Consider the following 21913-nt stretch of genomic DNA (forward strand, 5'->3'; position numbering starts at 1 on the left):
AGGCGGGGGGCGGGGGCTCGGGGAGGGACGGAGCGGGGCGGGATGCGGGGGCGGGGCTGAGGGCGGAACGGGGCGGGATGCGGGGGCGGAGCGGGGGCCGGGCCGGGCCGCAGCTTCCGGGGCCGCCGCAGGTGGGTGCGGGGCGGGGGTGACCCGTGGGCCCCGGGGTCGCGCGTGCTCCGCTGCTGCCGCCCCGTCCCTCCCTCCCCCCCACCCCACGGCGAGCCCCCCCGGGCCAGCCCGCGTGGCCCGCCCGGACCCCGGCCCCGCCCGTGCACCCTCCCGCAAACAGCTCGGCTGCCCCACGGCGGGTGCAGCCCCGGGTGCCTCTCTGTATAACCCGCACTCCCCCGCACAGCCCGGGTTCAGCCCCCGGCGCCCTTGTACCGCACCCCACGCGCGGTGTGTGCAGCCTGGGGAGCCCCCCGTCCCCCCCAGCACCCCGGGTACAGCCCCGGCTGCCCCCGCACCCCTACCCCACACCGTGGATTAAGTCCCAAGTGCCCTCCCGTACCCCCCCCCTCCCCCAAACACCTTGGGTACAAGCCCGGGTGCCCCTCTGTGCCCCCCGGCTGCCCCGCACCCCTACCCCACACCGTGGGTGCAGCTCCGGGTGTCCCCATACCCCCCCGGCGGGTACAGCCACCCCGCCCCGGGGGCTCTGACACCCTGGGCCTCCCAGCTGAGCCTTCTCCTCCACCGTATCATGACACAGACCCCAGAGGGGCCCGAGCCTCCCACGGGGGTCACTGACACCAGTGGGCGTGAGGTGGGCACGGGGCTGGGGCCCTCACCCCTCTGATCCCAGCGGGAGCAGCAGCAGCTCCCTGCGCAGAGCCCTCGGCTCCCTCTGCCATGCTGCGGCTGCGCCTGCTGACCTGGGACGTGAAGGACACGCTGCTGCGGCTGCGGCAGCCGGTGGGCGAGAGCTACGCGGCCCAGGCCCGCGCCCACGGGCTGCGGGTGCCGCCGGCAGCCCTGAGCCGCGCGTTCCGGGAGGCCTACGGCGCCCAGAGCCGGCTCCTCCCCAACTACGGCTGCAGCCAGGGGCTGAGCTCCCGCCGCTGGTGGCTGGACGTCGTGAAGCAGACCTTCAGGCTGGCGGGCGTTCACGAAGACCAGGTCCTCACCCTGATGGCAGAGAACCTGTACCACGACTTCTGCAGTGCCCACAACTGGGAGGTGCTGCCGGGAGCCAGCGAGACCCTGAGCCGCTGCTGCCGGCTCGGGCTCCGCATGGGAGTCGTCTCCAACTTCGACAACAGGCTGGAAAGCATCCTCTCCCAGTGCAACCTGCGGCGCCACTTCGACTTCATCCTCACCTCCGAGGAGGCAGGTTTTGCCAAGCCAGACAGGAGGGTGTTTGAGCAAGCCCTGCGCCTCGGCGGGGTCCCCCCGGAGCAGGCTGCTCACGTCGGGGACGACTACGAGCGGGATTACAGGGCAGCCCGCGCCGTGGGCATGCACGGCTTCCTGCTGCGGCCTGCCGGGCAGGGCCCGGAGCCCCACGTGCCCCCCGAACACGTCCTGCCCACGCTCGGCCACCTCCTGGCTCGGATCGAGAAGGGATAGCTGCGTTTCAGAGGAGGACCCACACCCCCGTGGGGTGGGGAACCCGTCCTGGCGTGGGATTTCTCACTGTCCCTTGGGAAGGGAAATGAAATGAGTGGTTCTGAGCGCCGGGAGCAGGCGCGGAGCAGGAGGAGGGGTGTTGATGCAGTAAAATGGATCTGACACATTCAGCGTTGCTGCTGATGTCTTTCATCGCCCTGAAAACACTACGGAAGAGGGTCAGCGGGGGTGTCTTCCCCTAGTGGAGCTGGGTCAAGCTGCACAGGCTCATCCTGGCAGGAGGGATGGAGAGGGACACTGAGGTTTATCCCTGCTCGGTCACCCCCGGGTGAGGATCAAGCATCCCCCCCCCCCGTGCAGGCACCACAGCAGAGCTGATGCTGGTCCCATCCAGGGAAGGTCTGTCCACACAGAGCACCCTGGGTGCCCCTGCACCCTTCAGTGCCACCACCTCACCAGCATCCCCTCCTCTTCCCAGCAGGGGCGGCCAGGCAGCAGTTGCAGCCCTCCTGCTGTGGGCAAAACAGCTGGGAGCTGGGCAAGTTTGTGTAATTTAATATATTGCCAAATTATTGATTTGTGTATTGAGAAATAAAGATTCCCTGGCTCAACTCCATTCCACATCTCTCTCGTTGCCCAACATCAGCTCCTCACATTTTCACCATGTCAGACTCAACTCCCCCTCCCTGTGACGAGGAACAGCTCAGATGGGGGTCTCTCTGCTCCTTGCTTCCCACCCCTCTGCTCAGACATGGGCTTCTCCATGAGCCACAGCCCCTCAGGGGTGACCTCTCAAGGTGACAGCCCCTGGTGCCGTCCCTGTGCTAGTACAGGGCTGCTGCTCCCAAAAGTGTGTCCTGATAACCATAGAATCCCAGACTGGTTTGGGTTGGAAGGACCTTAAAGATAATTTAGATCCAACCCCCTGCATGGGCAGGGACACCTCCCACCAGCCCAGGTTGCTCCAAGCCCCATCCAACCTGCCCTTCAACACTGCCAGGGATGGGGCAGCCACAGCTTCCCTGGGCAACCTGGGCCAGGGTCTCACCACTCTCAGAGTGAAGAATTTCTTCCTGGTGTCTCACCTCAATCTCCCCTCTTCCAGTTTTAAACCATCCGTCTTGTCCTCTCCCTCCCTGCCCTTGTCCCAAGTCCCTCCCCAGCTTTCCTGCAGCCCCTTCAGGGACTGGAAGGCCCCTAACGAGGAGTGAAGAACAGACAGGCTGAAGGCAGGTGTTGTCCAAGCTCTGCTGTACACAGCCCGCAGCCCCTGGGCTCCCTTCCCCCCCGAAGGCGCCGCGGGGCGCACACCGTCCCCGCAGACACCCCAGCTCAGCGCACCAGCGAGATGCTCTCGTGGGCCACAGCAAAGACGGGGTAGAGGGGCTCGCCAAAGGGCTCCCTGTGGGAGAAGAGGATGGTGCAGGAATCGGGGTCGTAAAAGAGCAGCTCCCCTCCCCCAAAGTCAAGCAGCACCCCGATCTCGGCCGGGGAGCGGAGCAGCGGCACCGGCCGCGCCTGCCCGGCGTGCAGGAACCGGAACTCCTTGTCGTAGCGCGAGAAGACCCAGGAGGCCGCGTTGAAACCCAGGCGGGCTTCGTTGCCAGCCCCCCGGCGTGGCAGGGAGCTGTAGCAAACCCCCAGCTTGTAGGCACAGCTCTTCTCCACGCTGACCCTCCACGCGCAGACTCCCGAGCGGAAAGGCGCGGTAGCCAAAGCGTTGGGCCAGTGGTCAAAGCGCTCGGGGCAGCCCTCCTCCACCTTGGCTTTCTTGGGGCTGAAGGTCAGGGTTTTCTTGTCTTCCGACAGGCTGAGCTGGGGGCTGACGGTTTTCTCATCGATGTGAACCTCCTGTGAGCCTGCAAGAGAAGCCACGCAACGAGCTCCAGCCTGGTGGGCTCTGCCTGAGCTGCCCAAAGGAGTGACGGCCGTCGGAGGCACGTCCTGCTCCCGGGGGGACACGGTGCTGGGGGCTCAGCCCGGTGGCCAGACCCCCAACCCACAGCTTCCCCGCCTCATCACAGAGACTCATCACAGCTCAGACTTCACCAGACACCTCTCCACCCTTGCACTAAAGTCCTGCAGAGTCAGAGAAGATCATAGAATCATAGAACTGTTTTGATTGGAAAAGAGCTTTATGATCAAGTCCAACCATCAACCCAGCCCTGCCAAGGCCACCACTGCCCCACATCCCTCAGCACCACATCTACATGGTTTTGAAATCCCTCCAGGGATGGGGACTCCACCCCTGGCCTGGGCAGCCTGGGCCAGGCCCTGACAACCCTCTCCAGGAAGAAATTGTTCCCAATATCCAATCTAAACCTCCTCAGGCAACTTAAGGCCATTTCCTCCTGCTCTATCACTTGTTCCTGGGTAGCAGAGACCAACCCCCCTGGCTCCAACCTCCTCTCAGGCAGCTGCAGAGCCAGCAGGTCTCCCCTCAGCTCCTTGTCTCCAGGCTGGACACCCCCAGCTCCCTCAGCTGCTCCTGCTCAGACTTGTGCTCCAGCCCCTTCCCTGCTCCCTTGCCCTTCTCTGGACATGCTTCAGCCCCTCCATGTCCTTCTTATAGTGATGGAGCTAAAACTGACCCCAGGATTTGAGGTGCAGCCTCACCAGTGCCCAGCACATGGGGAAGATGCTGCTTATCTTACACTGACCCTGTTCTGAACCCCACAAAACAGAACTCAGCAGCTTTGGTTCATCCTGCTTTGGGGAGAGATCCAAATCTCAGCCCTGCCCCTTCCCATCCCCACTATGGGCGAGCAGGACCAGACTTCTCTGCAGGGTGAGCCAAGAGGCAGGGCTGTTTGCAGAGAACCTGCAGAGCCAGTAGTACAGGAAGGAGGAGGAATGGAGAGGGCTGGGCAGGGAAAATCCCTTTCCTCCTGCAAAGCCCAAGTCATGAATCAAGCCACCTGGAGGGGGCTGAAGCAGTGGAGTGAGATGGCACCAGGTATCAGAGATACCTGCAAATCTGTACATTGGCTAAGCAAGGAGAGGAGGCTGATGCCCAGCTGACTCAGCTGCTCCCGGGGAGTTTCTACTCAAGGGTGCCTCTCCTTGCCCTGCCCTCCCCCACCCTCACATCGTTCATTTTAGGTCTTAAAACAAAGCTGGAGCAGGGCAGTCCTTTGCTCTCCTCAGCAAAGCTCCACCAGATCACACCAGCTGCTGCCATCTCCCAGTCACTCTCTGCTCAGCATCCAGCACGTGGCAGGATGAGGCCCTTAAAGAATCCAACCATTGCACTGCAGCTGAGCAGGGTCATCCCAGAGCCTGATGAGCTCCAGCACCTCCACGGCCCCAGGGCAGCAACCCTGCAACCAGTGAGGTTTCCTGGGCTGCACCTGCCCTGGTTCTCCCCGGAATATGAACCGAGGCTGAATTACCAGTTTGCACAGGGTGGAAGTGCCACTCTGGCCTGCACCTCAGGTGGAAGCTTTTGTGGGCAGCAGTGAGCAGAAAGAGGGGCTGAGGACAGCATCCCCTTCCAGCTGAAGCAGACAGCCTTGTTTGTTTGACCATTTCTTCCACCGAGCAGCAGCCAAACACTTTGCAGTGTGCCTGCCAGCCACGCTGTGCCCTGCAAAGGTCCCTGCAGTTGGGTTTGGCCACGCTGCCAGTCTGTGAGTTGCCTTTCCAGGAAGCCAAACACTGTGATGAATTCATAGAAAACGGAGCAGTGTGAGACTTTATCTTCCTCTGACATTAAACCTCATGTTGTGCAACACCCACCTTCCCTAGGTACGGGGCTGCATTCTGGTGTTCTCATGCAGGGATCATCTGCATGAGGAAATACCACCCTGGTGACACCCATGGAGCTTCACTGTGGAACCATGATCCCAGGGGAGCAGCTGAGGGAGGGGAAGTGCTGGCAGAGTAACAGCAGAGTAATTCAGATCAGCAAACTCTCCCACACAGACAAGTGTTTTGTCATGATGAAATCTGCCCTCTGGGTATCCCTGTGTGCTCTGATGAACAATTGCAGTGGGAGCTCATCTCACCCCAAAAATCTGGTTTCCCTGTGTGCAGCACCCATCAGAGTGGCTCCATCAAGGACCCATGGGTTAGCTGCAGCATGTCTGACTACTTTTAAAACCCCAACTTCCCCTTTCCAAGCTGACACATCTGAAATGAAAATCCTCACAGCTTAGTTTAGGCACCAAGCTGGAATCCAGACCCAGCTTGGTCCCTGAAGCAGAAGGTCACCATGAGCAGCCCAGTACCCCAGCCAGGTGGGACAGTGTCCCTCTGTGCCACCCCTGCAGAGGCTCCTCCACCAGGTCTGCAGTCAGCATCACCCTTACCCCAACAGGACTGACCTGGCTGGCCATGAAGCCAGAACCTTTTCAGAACAGCACCCAGAGATTTAGATCATCTCTTGGGTTAAGGAGGAAGCTCCCAACCCCAGTTACAGGCCATACAGAAGCTTGGATGCTAAGTGAAGACATCAAAGGAATAGTATTTATTTTTAAGGGTGAAATTATGAGTTTTCTGCCTGCTGGTTTCCACGTTTTTGAGAGGTGATGGGATAAGCTGTCATGGCTAGTTTACTGTTTTCAAGCAAATAAACAAGATTTCCAGCTCAGCTGCCTCTGGGAGGAGGGACCAAGGGAAACAAGACATGACTGGGTCTTACTGAAAGTTAGGAGCAGTGCAGTTGGATTTCTCAGGGTGGCCTGTGGATTAGGGAGATAAGCAAGGATATGGCAGGGATCCTCAGCATGCAATAATGGCATGTGAAATGTAACCACCCAAAAATACCCCAAAGAAACCCAAACCAGAGTGCAATAACAGCCCCTAAGGACTCACTACTAGGATCAAAAGCATCAAGAGTTCTGACATTTGACAAGGACACTATTGGGAAAGGAATCCATAAAAAAAATCCAGGTCACAACAAAGAGAATTAGGGAAAGGTTTCCTGCATGGCTTGACAGCTCTGGACATCTGCTGAGAACCTGCTGCACAACTTGGCCAACCTACAACTGCGGGAGCCTGCATGGCTGCCAGCACTCAGAGACTCAAAACAGAGGGAAATTCATCACCAAGGAAGAACAACACTGGAGTCTGCAGCAAAAGAGACAAATGTTGGTGGTGTCTGACACGAACAGGTTCTCAAGCTACTTCTGGAAAACAGGAGAGCAATAAAAGCCCCAAGTGCACACCTTGGAGAAGGGCCTGGGAACAGGGAAGAGCTGTGAATCACTCAGCAGCATGAAGAGTGAGATGAGAAAAAATCAAAGGTTAATGCAAAAGCTCTGGGAAGATGATCTCAGGGATTGTTCCTGAGGTGGCACATGGGACAAATGTTCTCAAGTTGTGAAGGATACTGCCAGCTTTGAGGGACAAAGAATACATTTGAAATGCTCCAGTGATGGCCTGAAAGCAAGAGTAAAAGCAAACATTTCTCTATCAGCAACTCAAGCAGATCACAGCCAGAAAAACATCCCTCCCTGCTCAGCAGAGCCAAGCCTGGTAAAGCTGTACCCAGGGCAGGTCTCTGGCCTGACCAAGGCCTCCAGTGCCACCTCAGCTGCACAGCAAGGGCTGAGCCAGATCACAACCATCTCTGACAAACCACCCACTTGTGCAGAGCCACAATCTCAGCCCATGATCAGAAAACTACTGCATTTACTCCTCGATCCAGCACGTCAGAGCGTCTCACAGATGCCACGTGGGTGAGTTCACCCTCTTCTAAAACCACCAGCAGGGCAGTGCTAACTAAAGGCAGCAAAGAGGGATTTCTGTGGCTGAGGCTCCTCTGGCAGCATCAGCTTTACAGCTGTCACCAAGTGACCCAGGAAATGGAAAAAAATAACAAGTGAGGTTAAGCAACAGAGCTGATACAAGACACAGTCTGTTCAAGCCACTTCTCCTCTCAGCCACAACCAGCTGCTTCAAGCCACTGTCCCCACTCCTGAACCTCCCAAACCTCCTGCAGCTGCTGCTGCCACCCTGGCTGGGGGCTCCAAGGAACGGGCAGGGCTGGGACAGCAGAGGAGGGCAGGATGCCCCAGGTCCTGGCCAGAACACAGCATCAGGATGTTTCGACGCAGCATCAGGGTGTTTCTTTGGGAACAACACGAGTGAGGGTGCAGGAATGCCCAGAGAGCACGAGACCTGAGCGAGACACTGACCTGCCAGGCAGCAGAGAACAGCAGAGGCCCACAGGCGCTGCAGCAGTGGACTCTGGACACACGTCTGGTTAAAGTTTAACTTTGGGGACTCCTGTGGCTCCAAGATTCCCTCCGCCACCTCTGTCCTAGCAAGGGAACACAAGAGTTATTCAGAAACACAATGATTTATTGAACAGCACTGGGGACGTGTAAGAAATCTGAGCTGGAGCAGCGGCAAGAGGAGCATTGGCTGCAGGGAAACCACACCAGGAGGTTCTGGGCAAACTCTCCTCCCGAGTGATACTTTCGGTTGGCTTTGATTACAGTCCCTTCTGAAAGGACTTCAAGTGTTTCACAATCCCATCCCAGCAGCCTGAGTCAACAGCCTCCTTGCTCAGGAGAGGCAGATTAAACACGCCTGGGAGCGGCCAGCGAGGGGCAGAGCCAGAGGCTGCAGGGAGAGCCACATCCCCCTCTTACCAGCACAGCCCGGCTGCAGAGCCCAGGGGAACAAGGCAGAGGGAGGGGGCTCTGGGGAGGCTTTGCTGTGTCCATGGCCTGCAGCACACACAGAGCTCATGGCTGTGCCTGAAGGCTCCGGCACCGAGCGCTGCTGATGCGCTGGGGCTGGTTTCTGACTCTGTACAGGCAGGATCCAGGCAAAGATATCCCTGGAAGTCCATCCAGTGCCAGCCAGCACCCCTGCAGCAGCAGGGAAACAAAGAGCAGTGAAAACGCTGCCTTCTCAAGGAAGAGCTGCCCAGTGTTACCAGTGGTGGCTGTCAGGAATGCTGGCAGCCCCCAAAGGTGTGGAGCTTGAGCGTGATGTCCCCCGGGCAGTGCAGTGCCAGCAGCCCCCAGGTACAGAGCAGCAAGCTCTCCAGGTGGACAATCCTCCCTCCTGCCAACCTGACAGGGACAGGCTCCATCTCCCCAGAAGCCCTGGGGAGTTTATAGGAGCTGGAGGTCTCCCAGTACCTGATGGTGCTCCAGGAAAGCTGGGGAGGGACTTTGGACAAGGGCAGGGAGGGAGAGAACAAAGGATAATGGCTTAAAACTGGAAGAGGAGAGATTTAGAGGAGACATGAGGAGGAAATTCTTTGCTGTGAGGGTGGTGAGACCCTGGCCCAGGTTGCCCAGGGAAGCTGTGGCTGCCCCATCCCTGGCAGTGTTGAAGGGCAGGTTGGATGGGGCTTGGAGCAGCCTGGGCTGGTGGGAGGTGTCCCTGCCCGTGCAGGGGGTTGGAACTAGATGATCTTTAAGGTCCTTCCAACCCAAACCAGTCTGGGATTCTGTTAATCCAGTAAGCCAGGGCCAGCCCATCTGGCAATGCCTCTGGGGAGACATTCTCTGTCTGGAGCTGCAGCACAGCACGTGAAGCAGAGACAAGAGGCCTTGCTGGCACCTGTGTCCTTGTCCTCCACAAAAGCAGCAAGAGGATGGAAAGAGGGGGTGTCACCTGCTGCCTGAGGAATGCCATGCTGCTCACAGCAGGAGCCACAGAGGGTGCAGGGGACAGGGAAAGGACCAGGACCAGCCAGGTACTCACCTCTCAAAGATCTCTTGTTGTGCGTGCTGGGGACAAGGAGAGAAAGAGTCATCACAGCTGAAATTCCCACAGATAACATCCCAAGCACAGCAAACCCAGGACCCAGGGAGAACAGTTCTCCTTCCTGACCCAGAGGAACCACTCCTCACCCCAACCCTGGCCCTGGGGAGTGTCCACCATCCCTTGTCCTCCGCTCCAGCACCTCCCACTCCCTGCCTCAGAAAATGAGTGGGAATGACTGTGGGCGACACATCTTCTACATCTAGCTAGAGGTAGTGTCTGCTGCCCCAGTGGGACCAGGTGGCTGGGTGACAAATAGCTCCAGAAGGGCACGGGAGCACCTGGACAGAGCTGCCACCTTCTGCTGTGTGTGAGGGCAGAGATCCTCAGTGGGGCCTGGCACAAGGGAAACACATGGGAGAGCTGAGACACCTGGAAAGTCCTGGGCCCACAAAGAACCAGCTCATACTCTGCACCCTCTGGTAGACACCAGCCTGTCTGCATCTGGAAGGTCCCACCACTGCACCCTGCCTTGCCCAGAGACCCCAGCCACGAGGTCTCCCCACGCTGCTGGGACACACTGCAAGAACATTCTCTGCTTGCAGCAACCAACCCCCAAAGCTTTCAGTAAGGGGTGGTGCTGCACAGGACCTAAGCCAAGAGTCAGGTAACCTTGGGATCCGTCACCCTTGTTTCTGCACCTGCTGGGAATGGTCCATTCTCAAGGCACAGCCCAATTAGCAAAGTGGTAGGAAAAGACTTGACCCCTGCTCAGGTACGAGCTGCAGGGTGCTCTGTGTGCCCCTCCCTTTCCTGTGAAACACACACCTGACACACACAAATCCCAACACCAATGAACCAAGGTGGAGAACACACTACCCCTGTTTTCCCTGCACTACGTGGCAAAAGCATAAGCTGAGGGTCCCACTGTTTTCTGCCCTGGGCACCTGCTGGATCTCCCTTCCCAGCCCAGCCTGCTGAGCTGCTGGGGCAGGACAGGAGCTGCTGATCCCACCATTGACCTTCCGTCCATGGGGCTGGTTCTGTTTCCCAAGCAGAGCTGCTGCCCCCTCTTCACCACGTTAGGTGTGGTGAGCAGAGGCCAAGGGGTACAACGCTCCTGCTCCCTCTGCGAGAGGAATCACCGGGTAAACTGAGACCATGAGGTGGGCAGCAAAGGAACTGAGCAAAGGCAACCTGGGCTGCTTGGTGAATATCCCCAACAGAGTGTGCCAGGCAGACCTTCAAGAGGAGCTACAGGTGCTCCCAGGGGTGACATTTTGTTTGAAACTAGACAGAACATGAGAAAACCAGTGGCCCAAGCTAACTGCTGTTAGAGCAGCTCTCACCACAGCTGTCCTGAGCTGGCAGCTTCAAGCCAAGAGCTCAGAGACCTGAGTGGGCAGTTCTGAACCTCACTGCACACCAGAGCAGCACGGGGCAGAGCAGATGCTCTAGGAACCACTTAAGTACTACAAGGGCTTGTCAGGACCAGGTGAAGGAGCTTCCCTGAGCTAGACCTGCAAACACAGGACCTGTCCAACTCTGCCTCCTTGCTGTCAGTGCAGCAAGTGGCTGAAGGCCATATTTAATACCCATAAAAAGTCCTGGTCACTCCTGGGCTGGCTGACCCATCCCTTGGTACAAGGAGCAGGACTCACCACCAGGCCCTGGTCATCCAGCTGGGTGATCATGTCCACCAGGTAGGTGCGGAGGGCAGCCAGCTTCTGCAGAGCCTCCGCCCAGTGCGCCCGCTGGCTCAGGATGCTCTGCTGCGCCCGCTCCTCCTCCACCTGCACCTTCTCCAGCAACCGCTGCTCTTCATCCTCACAGGCCTTCCCCACGAAGATCAGCCTCTGGATCACCAGCTCCCGCGCCGCGTTGGCCGCGCTCTGCCCCAGCCAGGAGGGAGGAGACCCGTCAGCCTTGCTCCAACCCCAACAGGAGCACCCGCGGGCTCAGCTGTTCAGACCACGTTAACTGAGCCCAAGCCATGATAATCATCATGATGCAGGCAGAGGTAAATGAGACAACCAATCCCAAACCTGTCTTCTGCCTTCTGGCCTAGCCCTAAGGACTGGAGTAACAACCTGTGAGGAACCAGAGTCCCAGGCTGCAGCAGATCTCCCAGGGTTCGCTGTTAGCAAGTAACAGAGCTACCACGAGAACCACCTTTTGCCCTTGGTGACAGCAAGACACAAATAAAACCAGGAATGGTTAAGACTGGTCCTGGTGGGATGCTGGCTGGCTGTACACCAACACCAACACATTTATGGTTTGCGTGCATTTGTCAGGCAGATGAAGCAGCAATGACAGAGCACTCTGCTGGCACCAGCTGTGGGGCAGGAGGGGGACAAACCACACACACAGATGAGCCTCCCAAGAGCTCAGCACCTCCGACAGGCATGATGTGCATGGGGGGGAGGCAGCCCCACTCCGTGCTGGGACCAGGGGCAGGGACCCCCCAGGACACCCTGGGACCAGGGACTCACCAGGACGCCCTGGTCCTTGGAGGGCAGCACCTGCTCCAGGTGCCGGGCGATGGCCGCGCTCTGCAGCTGCAGCTGCTCACACCGGTCCACGATCCTGTTCTGGAACGTGGAGCAGCGTGTGGGCCTGGGGGGCTGATGGCAGCCCCGAGACCCCCCGCTCAGCCTGCCCAGCAGCCCCACACCCCACCAGCGGCCCCGCAAAGAGCCCCCCTTCCCACGGGCCACCCATCACATGGCCCCACGCCCCACGTGGAGCCCTACAAAGAGCCCCTCTCCCCTCGGGGCACCCCTCAACACAGCCCCACCTCCCACCAGGGCCGGCCCACAGCCCCACACGCCGCCCGGAACCCCAAAGGAAACCCTCCTCCCCACGGGGACCCCTCACATGGCCCCACACCAAACCCCCTCCCCGCGAAGGACCTCCTGTCCGGCTCCGCACCCCACCAGGGACCTCCCCCTCCCCAGCCCCACAGAGAGCCCCATCCTCACAGGGGACCTCACAGGGAACCCACCGCCCCACGCCCCGCCGGGAACTCCCCAGACGACCCCGGCCCCCCCGCCGCAGCCCCAAGGCCGGCGCGGTGCGGGGCCGGCCCCGCGCTCACCCGCAGCTCCGCCGCCCGCTCGGGCAGCCCCCGGCCCCGCTGGGCCATCCTGAGCCCGCACCTGCCCGGGCGGCCCCGCCCCGCGCCCCGCCCGGGAGCGGGAGGGAACGGAACGGAACGGAACGGGAGGGGACGGGAGCGCGGGCGCGGCCCTGGTGAGTGCGCGGCACCGGGCTGGGCTGCCCCGCTTCTGTGCGGACATTGTCCCCGTTTTGCCCGCACAGCTTCCCCCAGGGCTGCCCGGGCCCTCCCCGCGGGCTTCCCCAGCCGGGTGCTGGTCCCAGTGCCCTTGTCCAGGGAGCTACGGGGACCCTTCTTGCCCCCCTGCCCGTCCAAGGGGCTGCCCCACAGGCTTGCTATGGGGTTTCCCCAGCTCTAGGGACCCATGTTGTCCCCTCCCAGAGGCTGCCCGCACTGTAGGGACCTGCACTACCCCCCTGTGGCACCCACAGGGCTCCCCCCCCCCTGCAGGGACCCGGGGTGCACCCTGTGCTCCCCCCCCAGGGCCGCCCCCGGCTACAGGGACCTGCACCGTCACCCTGGGGCCAGCCCTGTCCCAAGCTGGTTCTGGAGGATGTAACGCCCCAGGACAACGGGGCGAGGGCTCTGCTGAGGTTCCTGTGCCTCTGCTGTGGAAATGGGCGTTCCCTTGTTCCCCGGCGTGGGTCTCACTGAAGCACCTGGAGGGGCTGAGGCAGCAGCCTGGGCTATTTTTTAAGAACAATTTAGTAAAAAGATGGGTTTTATTTCTGTTAATTTGGGGGGGGAGGGCAGGAGATCATCTAGCACGAAATTCCACCTCCTGGCGGGTGTAGCTTTGTACGGATGCTTTGCAGCAGGATCCCTGTGTTGCTGCAGAGCTTTGTGATGGAGCAGGCTCCTGACAAACCCCGTGGAGGGAGGTTTATCCTCCTCTCCTCCCTGGCAGACAGGAAAACCTCAGATCAACATCCTGCCTGAGCACCTGCTGCTCCTGGTTAGGTTGCAGAAAAATATATCTTCTTTTTTTTTTTTTTTCCGTGGGCAAGAGGCAGAAGGTGGTTGGACCCCAGAGAGACCTCCTGCTTTCCTTGCAGCCTCCCCTGGTCACAGGCAGCTTTTTGCCTTCATCCAGCTTGGTTGGAGCTGGGCTGCAGGCAGGAACCATGCCAAGTGCACATTAGCCAGGAGTGGGGAAACTTAACTGCTGGTTGGGAAACAGTGTAACCCTTGTAATTTAAATAAATAATAAATCAGAATTTACCTCTTAGCTTTTTCCTAGAATCTGTTTTGCAGGAGAAACAACTCCCTGAGTTGTCCCATTGTAAATAAACAAACAAACAAACACAAAACCACAAACGTTATGTTTGTTTCTAATGTATTGGAATTATTTGGATGCTTGGTCTGTTTTGAAGAAGTAAATTGCCCAATTATCACTGACCCTCAGCTGTGAGATTCATTGCTCTTCACATCACTTGAACCTGCAAACTCAGGGGTGGAACAGGTGGAGATGAGCTGGGTATTACTAACTGCTAATCAGAAAAGCTGCCCAGGGTAAAAATAGAAAGGGGATGTTTTGTAGAAACCCAACCCCTCTGCTCAGTGCTTCAAGTCTTTTATTCTCAAGTTCTTGTGGGCAGAGCCTTCAGGGACAGGTTTTTGTTGCTGGAACAAGCAGGTGGGTTTTTTTTTCCTGATTTTTATTGGCAAAACACTGTTGACTCAGGAGATGGGAATGCTAAGGTACCCCTGGCACAGCCTGGATCCAGGGAGTGGGTGTTGAGCCAAGGAGCAGCCAATTACTGTATGTGACAATTCCCTGTCATTGAAACTGGTCTCTGCTTGGTCTGTGACTGTGAGGAGAAGAGGCAGAGACGCTGTCCTGGCCCAAGCCCTGCTCTGATGGAGGCTCCTGCACCCAGCTGGGTGCTCCCATGGGACAGGCTGTTCAGAGGGACACCCTGGGACAGGGCAGGTGGGTGTCACCTGGGCAGGGTGTCTTCCTTTGCTGAGTACACCTGGGTTAGCAAGATGGTGTTGTCTGGCCTGGACCTTGGGTTTGGGCATAGCTGGTGTTCCCCAGGAGTCCCTGCAGGAAGACCATGCCAAGCAAGTGCTGTGGCTCTGGTTGTCTTGGTCCCACCATCCAGCTGTACAACCTGCAGGCTGAAGGTGTTTGCATTCACCAGGCTGGAGATTGGGATCTCTGGGAAATATGGAAGCCAAGAGCAGGCACAGGAGTAAGAGCAGGCACAAGGCTCTAGAATTACAGGCAGCAACTCCTTTTCTGTTGTGGCCTCACCAAGCTTGTGTGTTTTTTAAAGCTCAGCTGGGACGTCCCAGTAATTTCATCTCTGGAGCTGGCTCTGCTCTAAACAAAAGGTTTGCCTCACGAGCTCCAGCTCTGCCCCCCTCTGAGGGGTTTCTTCTGATTCTAAATGAAGTTAAGATGTAGACAATGTGTTCTCAGCACTTTATCCAACATGTTACAAGCAGAGCCTGCCCTGGATTCCAGTAATGCCATGTCTCCTGTCCCACAGGTGATGTCTCAGGTGCCTGAGGTGCTGCTGCTGTAGTGGAGCTGTGCTGGTTGACAAGGCCATGGGGAAACTGCAGAGTAAAAACAGCTTCACAGCCACCAAATACAGGTAAGGCAACACCAGATGAGCATCTTAATTTAAACCACCTCTGAGAGTTAGTAGAGAACAGCAAACGGAGACAGAACATAGCAAGCACACAGGGTTAGTTTCATTGAATGTATGAATCAGGTTTTGATTTTTGACTCTTGCTTCTAAATACTGCTCTGCTTCTTTGAGGGACTGAAATCCAGAATGTAGCTCACAGGAGCAGCCGAGCATGTGCACGTGGCCCGTGGTCATGCCCTGTGGTGGCTAAGGCACCAGGGGTGGCTGTTGGGCCCAAATATCCAAACTGTTTCACTGTCTCTGCAGAGAGTGTCATCAGCTTTCATCAGCAGGGTGAAATAACTGGGTCTTTGGCAGCAAGGTGGGCAGTCTCTGCCTGGAGATCAGCTGAAAGCACAGGGTGGGACACCATGTGCTCAGCAAGGCTGGTGTCAGAGCAAAGGAGAGCAGCAGAGCCTGAGAGGTTCTAGTTGAAGAGGAGGCTGGAAAGGTCAAAATACAGCTTCGTTCTGTTCTTTGTAGCAGTGTGGAGTGAGTGAGCACCAAAGTATTTAGCAGCTCTAGAAGTGAAATGGTTCTACTCCATCCCAGGCGAGCATTTGTCCACTCACAGCTCCTCTTCAGCTCTCCAAAGGCAGGTGTTGTCCTTCTGCAGCCCAGCCGGTGGTGCCGCCTCCCAGACCTTGGCCTCCATGGGGAACATCATCCTGACTTGGCCTCGAAATGCCCTGCATGTCCCACCACTGTCTCTCTGCCCCTTGCAGGGCCGATGGCTCCGCAGGAGAGCTGGGACCCTGCCGAGCCAGCCAGCAGCGCGGCCAGGCTGTCACCTCCCAGGCTGTCACCTCCCAGGCTGTCACCTCCCAGGCTGTCACCTCGGTGGCTGCTCTCCAGCCAGACCTGTGTGTGTGGGGAGGAAGGGACAAGGTGAGGTACCCCCCAGCATGGGGCACAAAGCACAGTTACAGGTGGGGAAGTGCATGGACAGGTTGGGAAAGGGAGGTTTAAATGGGAGCGTCAAACATTTCCCTGAGGGGTAACAACTTGGTGAGTTCCTGAATTCAGAAATAAGAGCTTGGAGTGAGGGTGCTCAGTGCAGCACCTTGATTTTGTAACCTGCCATGGGCAGGGACACCTCCCACCAGCCCAGGTTGCTCCAAGCCCCATCCAACCTGCCCTTCAACACTGCCAGGGATGGGGCAGCCACAGCCTCCCTGGGCAACCTTGGCCAGGGTCTCACCACCCTCACAGGGAAGGATTTGTTCTTAGATGCCCTCACCCAGGCTTGGAAACCCTGGACTGGCCCTTCTCTTGTTACCTGGTCAGGCTCTAAAGTCAGTGGTAAATGCTGTAGGAGCTCTAAACCAGCAGAACCTGTTCCCTCTCCAAGCATGGACCATGCACAGGGCTCAGTGTACCATAGCCAAGCAGGTGCATAGTCCTCCCCCCCATCCTGCCAGCCCTGCTGATGGCCTGTCCTGTCCCTGCAGAGCGTGGCTGTCTGCAGCTGGAGGTCTGGGGCTGAGCTGCACCGCTTCATCGGCCACCAGCGGGAGGTCACCAAGGTGAGTGACAACTGCCCACGTGTGGTGGGGTCTCCTGAGTGTTACCTGTCAGAAACTGGGGGGGCTGACCAGCTTCTCCATCTTATCCTTGGCAGGTCACCTCTGCCTCTGACTCAAGCAGAGTCTTCAGCGCATCCCGGGACAAGACAGTGATGATGTGGGAGCTCCACAGGAGTTCAGGGCCAAGCCAGCACTTCCCAGGGCACGACCTGGTTGTTACTGGGCTGGCTGTGAGCCCGGGTGAGGACCAACACGCTCCCATTCCCCAGGGATTCCTTGACAACTTTTCTTGGCAATTTTTGCACATCAACTTGTGGTTGCAGATGCCTCCCAGCTGTGCACGGGTTCACGAGACAACACGGTGTGCAAGTGGGACATAGAGACTGGAGAGTGCCTGGCCCGAGCCACTATCTCCAGGAATCTGGTAGGAGCAGCCGGTTCCTTGTGTCCTGTCACAGCCCATCACTGCCAGCTCGGTCATTTCACACGTAAAGCCACACAGAGTGAGTTCACTCTGAGCTTGGTGCTACAAGAAGCCCTTGAAGCAGCTGTGCAGGCTGCCTGTGCATCTGGAGACATCAAGCCCTGGGGCTGGTGACTCTGTTCTCCAGGCAACAACAAGCCCAGGAGCACAGAGACACCAAGGGAGAGACAGCAATGGATTAGTGCTCCAGCTCTTGGAAGCACAGTGGGGGCTGTACCAGCCCGGCAGAGGAACTGGTGTGGGCACAGTTGTCTGGTGGCCATGGTGTCCCTGTTCCCATGGCTCTGTGTCCTGTTGAGCTGTTGGCACCTCCCTGCCTGCACCCAACCCCCAGTCACCACGCTGGGACCAGATCCTGTAGGGGAGCAGCACTGGTGGGAAGCAGAGAGAAAACTTCCTCCAACAGTTCCTGCTCCTCACCCAGCAGCAGGGGGGAGAGGGTGGGTGGCTGTGTGCCCGCAGGCCTGGGCTTCAGCTCGTCCTCTGCTCTCTGCAGGTGACACATCTGTGCTGGGTCCCTGGGGAGCCTTACGTGGTCCAGACCTCGGAGGATAAAACCGTCAGGTAAGTTCTGTGGCCGCGGAGAAGGGAGGGATGGTACATGGGGCCTGTGGAAGAGGCCAGAGCACGAGGGGCTCGTTAGCTGTTTGCCGTGACCACCTGGTCCCCCGCGCCCTGCTGGGGTGGCTCCGAGCCACCTGCCTGCTCGCCGGCCTCTTCAAGTCACTCGCCAGGGGAGGGCAGGAAAGAAGAATTCATGAAAGAGAAAGCTCAGCAGAGCTGCTCTGGCTGGAGCTCCGCCCAGGCCGGGGCAGCAGGAGGATGCAGCGGGAGCCTGGGGAGGGAGAGAGGGACCTGCCCCACGGACGGGACCCGGTGGGACCCAGCGGGAGGGAGCCCGGGGTGGCGGCTGTGGCCGAAGCCCCCCTTGCCCGCTGGTGTTCCTTGCAGGGTGTGGGACAGCCGGGAGCTGCGGGTGGCACTCGCCTTCCCGGCCAAGCGGCACATCCAGACCTGCTGCGACGTGAGCCCCGACGGGCGGTTCTGCCTCAGCAGCAGCAGCGGCTGCGCCGGGGAGGGCGCCGAGGCCACCGTGAGTTTGCTGGGCAGCGAGTCCTGCCTCGGGGTGTCCTGCCTCGGGGTGTCCTGCCTCGGGGTGCCCTCCCCCCCGTGTCCGCGGCGGGGGCTGCAGCCCAGAAAGCCGATCCTGTTCAGGGCGGGGGAGGGAGGGAATTCTGCCCCTCTGCTCTGCACGGCTGAGACCCCACCTGGAGTGCTGGGTTCAGCTCTGGAGCCCTCAGCTCAGGAAGGACCTGGACCCTTTGGAGAAAGCCCAGAGGAGGCCACAGAGATGATGGGAGGGCTGGAGCAGCTCTGCTCTGGAGACAGGCTGGGAGAGTTGGGGTGTTCAGCCTGGAGAAGAGAAGGTTCCAGGGAGACCTTAGAGCACCTTCCAGTACCTGAAGGGGCTCCAGGAAAGCTGGGGAGGGGCTTTCCGTCTGGAAAGGGCAATGATAGGACAAGGGGTCATGGTTTTAAACTGAGAGGGGAGATTTAGGTTAGATATTAGGCAGAAATTCTTCACCATGAAGCGAGGTTGGCCAAGGAGGTTGTGGCTGCCCCCTCCCTGGAGGTGTTCAAGGCCAGGTTGGATGAGGCTTGTGCAGCCTGGTCTGGTGGGAGGTGTCCCTGCTCATGGCAGGGAGGTTGGAACATGATATTTAAGGTCCCTTCCAACCTTAACCATTCTATGATTCTATGAGATCAGAGCTCCAAGGATCCATTTGCTCCTGCTGTGCCAGCCTTACACTGGTCTCACCAGCCAGGGCATTGGTGCCTTCCTGCTGGTCCCTTTGGTGGGCCTTCTGCTTAGAGAGTATCTGAGCAGGAACCCTGCCTGGCCAGAGCACTTGGATTCTGTTTCTGTAACAGCACTGAGGAGCACAAGGTTCTTGCAGAAAGCCTGTGAGGGACCCCACACTTGAGGTGTTTCCAAACCAGGGATTCAGTCCTGCAGGTTCCCAGCCTGGTATGTGAGCATCCAAAGGGTGAGCCCATCCCATCCCTGGGAGAGCAGGGCTGGGGACAGAAGCAGGCTGGAGATGTGGTTCCCTGCCCACACAGTCTGAGCCTGTCACTCTCAGGGGTGTGGGCACACCCTCACTTAGTCACCAATGGTGAAAATCCCTTCAGGATTTGAAGTTCTCCAGGGCTGTGAGCATGAGCAGGGAACAAAGGCAGGAGCTGTACCCTGAGGACTGACAAGGGGCTCGTTATCCAGAACCGTCCTCCTGCCCTTGTAGAACAGCTCCGTGTTGGCAGGGGCCAGTGACAGGCCCTGAGCTGCTGCCCCTTGCCTTGCAGCTGTGGGACCTGCGGCAGAGCAGGAGGCACCTGTGTGAGTACCAGGGGCACCTCCAGACCACCAGCTCCTGCGTGTTCCTGCCGGGGGGCCCGGCCCGTGCCCCCAGCCTCGCCACCTCCTCCCATGACAGCACCGTGAAGGTCTGGGACAGAGACACTGGAGGTAGGGGAGGGTCCTGCCCACTCCATGAGCCTTACCCTGGGGGGAACAAAACCACCTCCTTCATTTCTCTCTCCCAGTAGCCTGATGGAGCCTGAATCCTCTGGATTTTACTCAAATCCAGCCACAGGGCAGGGTGGAGATGTGGCCCAGGGGCTGCTGCTTGCCCTCCAGCAAAGGAGGGTGTTTGGTTTGTAAAGCTGGAGGTTAGGGGTGTCCTTCCTAAACTGAAAGTGATGACAAGCTGGTTTTTAAAGGTACATCCAAATTCAGCAATGAAGGGGCAATGATAAAAGTCCAAAAGAACAGGGGAACTCCAGGGCCTTCCACAGCAGAAAGAAGTTGTGCTGGAGGGTGGGTGGCTGGTCAGCAGTTCCCCTTACTTTGGTCATCCTCTTGAAGGGGAATCACGGGTGTTTTGAGATTCACCCTCTTTGCTGGGGTGAGGGTTAAGTCCTCCCCGAGCTGGACACAGGCTGTTCACCTGCCAGCCCTGCTGAGCAACGTCTTCAACAGGAGGCAGAGACCTCTTGGGAAGCTGCTCAGGTTCACAGATGGGCCCCAAATGCAGAAGTTATCAGCATCAGACACTCCCTGTGGCTCAGCACCTCTCCAAATGCACTTATTGAACTGAGGATGAAAATAGGAACTGCTGATCTCCCACAGAGAACTCTCACCACCTGTTTCACTCCCCTCTTCCTTCACCCTGTGCCCGTGCACACTGAGGTGGCCGCAGGGTTGGCAGCAAGTTTTGTTCTGATCCTGTTGCCATCACAGCTGGGTGACCTTCACAGCCCTCAGCCTTAATTTGGGTGCTCTTGGAAGGGTGTCAGTCGCCAGGAGTTGCCTCTATGGCCATGTCAACCCAGCTCTTAGCAGCTCAGCAGGGGGTCAGTGTCTCTGCACAAATCCTGCTCAGGGCTTTTTAGAAGCAGACACACACACACAGAGGACTGGTGTGGTGCTGGATACTCTTAAATATTTTCTTTCCATTTTGGAGGCTTATCAAAACTGCATGTGAGTGCAGCACAGCCCTTGGGAATAATTTGTTCTGGACCATGAGCAATGTGGGAGGGAAAAAACCCTCTGGGAATGTCTCCACGTGAGCTGTGCAGCTCTGCCCAGGGGGTCTGTCTGTCCATCCCTGCTTCCTCTCCAGGGAAGGGCAGCCCCTGCCCTCAGCCCAGGTCCTTCAGCTGGCCACGGGGCAAGGCACAGATCCCCTGGGAATTAGAGGGGGAGGCGGGGGGGGCTCTCTTCCATTGGACATGGAGCTGCAGGACTGGGAGGGTGCAGCGAGCAGAGGGACACGTGCAGCCCGGAGGTCGGTGTGGTCATGTCTCCCCGCAGCAAACCGGGTGTCCTGAGTGACTTCCCTGTCCCCTCCTCAGCCTGCCTGGCCACTTTGTGCCTGGAGGGAGCGGGACAACTGGCCTCACTGGCCGCCTGTGCCAGCTCCATGCTGCTCTGTGCCAGCTCCAACTCGGGAATTCACCTACTCCAGCTCAGCGACGGCGCGGAGCGGGTGCTGCGGGAGGTGGCAGCGTTTTGAGCATCGTAACCTCTGGGCAGACACAGCCCCACGTGGGGGACACAACTCCCTGAGAGCTCCCCCTGCATCTGCAGCAGCAGGAGGGATGGTGCCTGATGTGTGCTCAGGTTGCCCAGGGAAGCTGTGGCTGCCCCATCCCTGGCAGTGTTGAAGGGCAGGTTGGATGGGGCTTGGAGCAGCCTGGGCTGGTGGGAGGTGTCCCTGCCCATGCAGAGGGTAGAAGTAGATGATCTTTAAGGTCCTTCCAACCCAAACCATCTGTGACTCTGTGATAAGCTGTGGGGCAGCACTGAGGGGGACCAAGGCAGGAAACACTGGGGCTCCTGCCCTCACTCACGTGGAGCTGAGCAGGGGGTTAGGAACCCAGCACTGGGAGTAACCCAGGAACACGAGTGTAAATGCAGACCATTCACTGGTGTCCAAAATTCAGAACCCAGCGGAGCCCCACAGGGGTCTAGGCTTGTACAAGAGGAGACTGAAATAAAGATTTTCCTGTGCTGGTTGCTGGCCTCCTGTCTTTCCCTTGGGAATAAGCAGGAGCTGGCAGGCACCCCGTGGCAGATGCCACCGTCACCACCTGGAAGGAGAAAGCCCACAACATTCTGCTAGAAGAAAAATAACTTGAGTGGGTTTGAGTTTTTCTTTTTCTTACAAAACCCTCTTCAGCTGCACTGCCAGTGCTGAGCTGAGCTGTGCTCACTCCCCAGGACAAGGACACCAGCTGCTCCCCAGCTGACACAGGGCAGGTGAATGGCTCTTTTCTCCTGAAGGTTTTCATGACAGCAAACAAACCAGACTGTGCTGGGCAGTACCTGTCATTTCTCCAT

General features: G+C 58.4%; 3 protein-coding genes across 3 annotated transcripts; 2 read left to right on the plus strand and 1 right to left on the minus strand.

Moving 5' to 3' along the window:
• Positions 1–31: 31 nt before the first annotated feature.
• Positions 32–2188, plus strand: HDHD3 (haloacid dehalogenase like hydrolase domain containing 3). The gene has a single exon (XM_051636559.1). It carries the CDS (start codon positions 856–858, stop codon positions 1570–1572), a length of 717 nt encoding a protein of 238 aa, XP_051492519.1. The 5' UTR covers positions 32–855; the 3' UTR covers positions 1573–2188.
• A 608-nt stretch (positions 2189–2796) lies between these two features.
• Positions 2797–12445, minus strand: BSPRY (B-box and SPRY domain containing). Its single transcript, XM_051636553.1, has 6 exons — positions 12338–12445; positions 11733–11831; positions 10902–11132; positions 9241–9266; positions 7713–7837; positions 2797–3431 (listed from the first exon to the last, which is right to left on the minus strand). Exons 1-6 carry the CDS (start codon positions 12383–12385, stop codon positions 2905–2907), a joined length of 1056 nt encoding a protein of 351 aa, XP_051492513.1. The 5' UTR covers positions 12386–12445; the 3' UTR covers positions 2797–2904.
• Positions 12446–12465: 20 nt separating this feature from the next.
• On the plus strand, positions 12466–21894 carry WDR31 (WD repeat domain 31). The gene is made up of 10 exons (XM_051636552.1): positions 12466–12492; positions 14857–14964; positions 15726–15888; positions 16452–16526; positions 16622–16766; positions 16850–16950; positions 17507–17574; positions 17962–18103; positions 19375–19537; positions 20926–21894. Exons 2-10 carry the CDS (start codon positions 14918–14920, stop codon positions 21084–21086), a joined length of 1065 nt encoding a protein of 354 aa, XP_051492512.1. The 5' UTR covers positions 12466–12492; positions 14857–14917; the 3' UTR covers positions 21087–21894.
• The last annotated feature ends 19 nt before the right edge of the window (positions 21895–21913 follow it).

Source organism: Apus apus, chromosome 19, assembly GCF_020740795.1.
Source record: "Apus apus isolate bApuApu2 chromosome 19, bApuApu2.pri.cur, whole genome shotgun sequence".
Lineage (NCBI taxonomy): Eukaryota > Metazoa > Chordata > Aves > Apodiformes > Apodidae > Apus > Apus apus.